The 2,689-nt window shown below is 36.7% G+C and overlaps 1 protein-coding gene across 1 annotated transcript; it reads right to left on the reverse strand.

Moving 5' to 3' along the window:
- Window positions 1–1,810: 1,810 nt before the first annotated feature.
- LOC133324887 (uncharacterized) lies at window positions 1,811–2,689 on the reverse strand. The gene is made up of 2 exons (XM_061533713.1): window positions 2,450–2,689; window positions 1,811–2,137 (listed from the first exon to the last, which is right to left on the reverse strand). The coding sequence occupies exons 1-2, from the start codon at window positions 2,687–2,689 to the stop codon at window positions 1,811–1,813; spliced, it is 567 nt and encodes a 188-aa protein (XP_061389697.1).

Raw genomic sequence — 2,689 nt, forward strand, 5'->3', positions numbered from 1 at the left:
TGAAAAAATCTCCTTTAAAAAATCCACGCCTTGTTAGGTCGTCGAAAAAAATATTCTTTAAAAAATCCACGCCTTGTTAGGTCGTTGAAAAAATCTCCTTTAAAAAATCCACTCCTTGTTAGGTCGTTGAAAAAAATCTTCTGTAAAAAATCCACGCCTTGTTAGTTTGTTGAAAAAAAAAATTCTTTAAAAAATCCACGCCTTGTTAGGTCGTGAAAAAATTTTCTTAAAAAATATATCTAAATCTGAACCGATTTTCACGAAACATAGCAGGCGTCATTCTGCACATAATTCAGAACGCTATGCCAAAATTCGTGCAAATCGAATGATTTTCAGGGACTTTGGTGCACCATTTACCTACAATCGGGCGAAACTATATATGGGAGCTATATCTAAATCTTATCCGATTTTCACGAAACTTGGCAGACATCATTCTAGACTTAATTCAATACGTTTTGCCAAATTTCGTGCTAATCGAAAGATATATAGGGACTTTCGTGCATCATTTACTTGAAATCGGATGAAACTATATATGGGAGCTAAATCTAAATTGGACCGATTTTCTCGAAACTTGGCAGATATCATTCTAGGCTCATTTCAATACGTTTTGCCAAATTTCGTGCTAATTGAAAGATATATAGGGACTTTGGTGCACCATTTACATGAAATCGGACGAAACTATATATGGGAGCTATATCTAAATCTGGACCGATTTTCTCGAAACATCACTCTAGGCTCTATTCAGTACGTTATGCCAAATTAGGTGCAAATCAAAAGATATATATGGACTTTGGTCCCATTTACATGAAATCGGAGGAAACTATATATGGGAGCTATATCCAAATCTGGACTGATTTTCACGAAACTTGGCAGACATCATTCTAGGCTCAATTCAGTACGTTATACCAAATTTCGTGCAAATGGACAGATATATAGGGTCTTTGGTGCTCCATTTACCTTAAATCGGACGAGCTATATCTAAATCTGAACCGATTTTTCCCAATTTCAATAAGGTTCGTCCTTGGGCCAAACAAACGAGCTGTGCCAAATTTCATCCAAATCAGATTATAAATGCGACCTGTACTTTGTTTACAATTTAACACCAACAGATGGGCGGACATGTATAAATCGACTCAGAAACTGATTCTATGCATATTCTCAAAAGGAACCATGGGTCTATCTCGTTTCCTTTTGCCTGTTACATACATATGCACAAAGACATAATACCCTGTACCACAGTGTGGTGAAGGGTATAAACAAAAACATGACCTTGGCAGGCCTTAAAATCATATTTTTAAAAACCACGCCTAATATTCCTTGAAAAAAATATTTGAAATATTTTTAAAACTCCATCCATACGTCTATATCGAAAAGGGCTTTCCGAAATGCTCTATCATTTCCTATCACTTCAAGCCACAATTGTTGCATTGATTCCCACACACATGTTTGAATGTATAAGTTCGCATCCAAGAAAAACTAAATATTTGGTCCATTTCCTCCCTTAAATATTAACCGATCTTTACCAAAAACAAAAGGGGTCTTCATTGGCCAGAACCCAACCTACATGTAAAATGTCTAGATCAACTCAGCTAGTCGAGATATGACGATCGGTATACTTAAAGGTGGGTCTAGGACCAATATTTCGCGGCGTTACAAACACTTGGACCTGCACAAAGCTGTAATACCCTGACAACATAGTTGTGTCAGGGTAACCCTTCCAAAAAATAATTTGTATTTGCTGGTGTGGCTTCTATAGATTTTTATTTAAAAATAAAAAATGAAAATTCGTGAAAGTTTTTCTTTCTTTCATTTATGACTCCTCTTCCGTGTGGGACTCCACGCGATATTGCAATACCTCCTCTTCATTGTGTATAACCGTAGCCACAACATGATAGAAACCAGGACGTAAATAATTTTGAAATTTAGATGAATCTATGGGATAATCCATGATTTCATATTTCTCCTTGGTAACAGGACAAACATCTGGATCTGGAGCATTACAATGCTCCTTCAAACTGTCGTAGAAGAATTTCTTATAATGACTTTGCATTACTTCGCATACACCCTTCTCTGGCGTTTTCATTACAGTCTTGTATTCCCCATCCTGTTCCTCGGAATGAGATATATCAAAGGTGACCTGAAAATAAAGAGATGGATATTTATTAATTGGAATATCATATGGTTTGGTAGTTCCAGAACAAAGTAGTTCAAACTATCTATTCCGCAAAAGGAACGATCGGTACTAGATTCAGTTCTATCATTCATCTGATATCTTTTGCTCTTGTTCACGTAGTTCCTTTTGACCCAATCATTCGTCTAGATCTTTCCGTTCATTGACTATGTACCAATGAACGATTGAATTAAATGGAACTATGGAACTAAATGCTTGGCCTAGTTCATTTTCCCCTTCCGTATCTTCAAATATCATCCTTTTGCCATTTCAACTCACCTTATAGTTATCATCGAAATCGACCAACTGCTCCACCACACCATTAACCTTCACCTCATCATCACCCTCAGCTTTTTCAAACCTCAAATCAGTTTTCACCAAATGTTCAGCATCAATGATCTTCTCCAGCTTATCGAGGACAATTTTTAATTTCTTTTTCTCACCATCCGCCTGTATGGGCGGCACCACCAAGGCCTGTAGTAACCAGATACCCAATAAAATATGGATTTTGGAACCCAT

This window comes from Musca vetustissima, unplaced genomic scaffold (genome assembly GCF_032173495.1).
Source record: "Musca vetustissima isolate MV318-11 ecotype Yass unplaced genomic scaffold, APGP_CSIRO_Mvet_v1 utg16475, whole genome shotgun sequence".
NCBI classification, from domain to species: Eukaryota; Metazoa; Arthropoda; class Insecta; order Diptera; family Muscidae; genus Musca; species Musca vetustissima.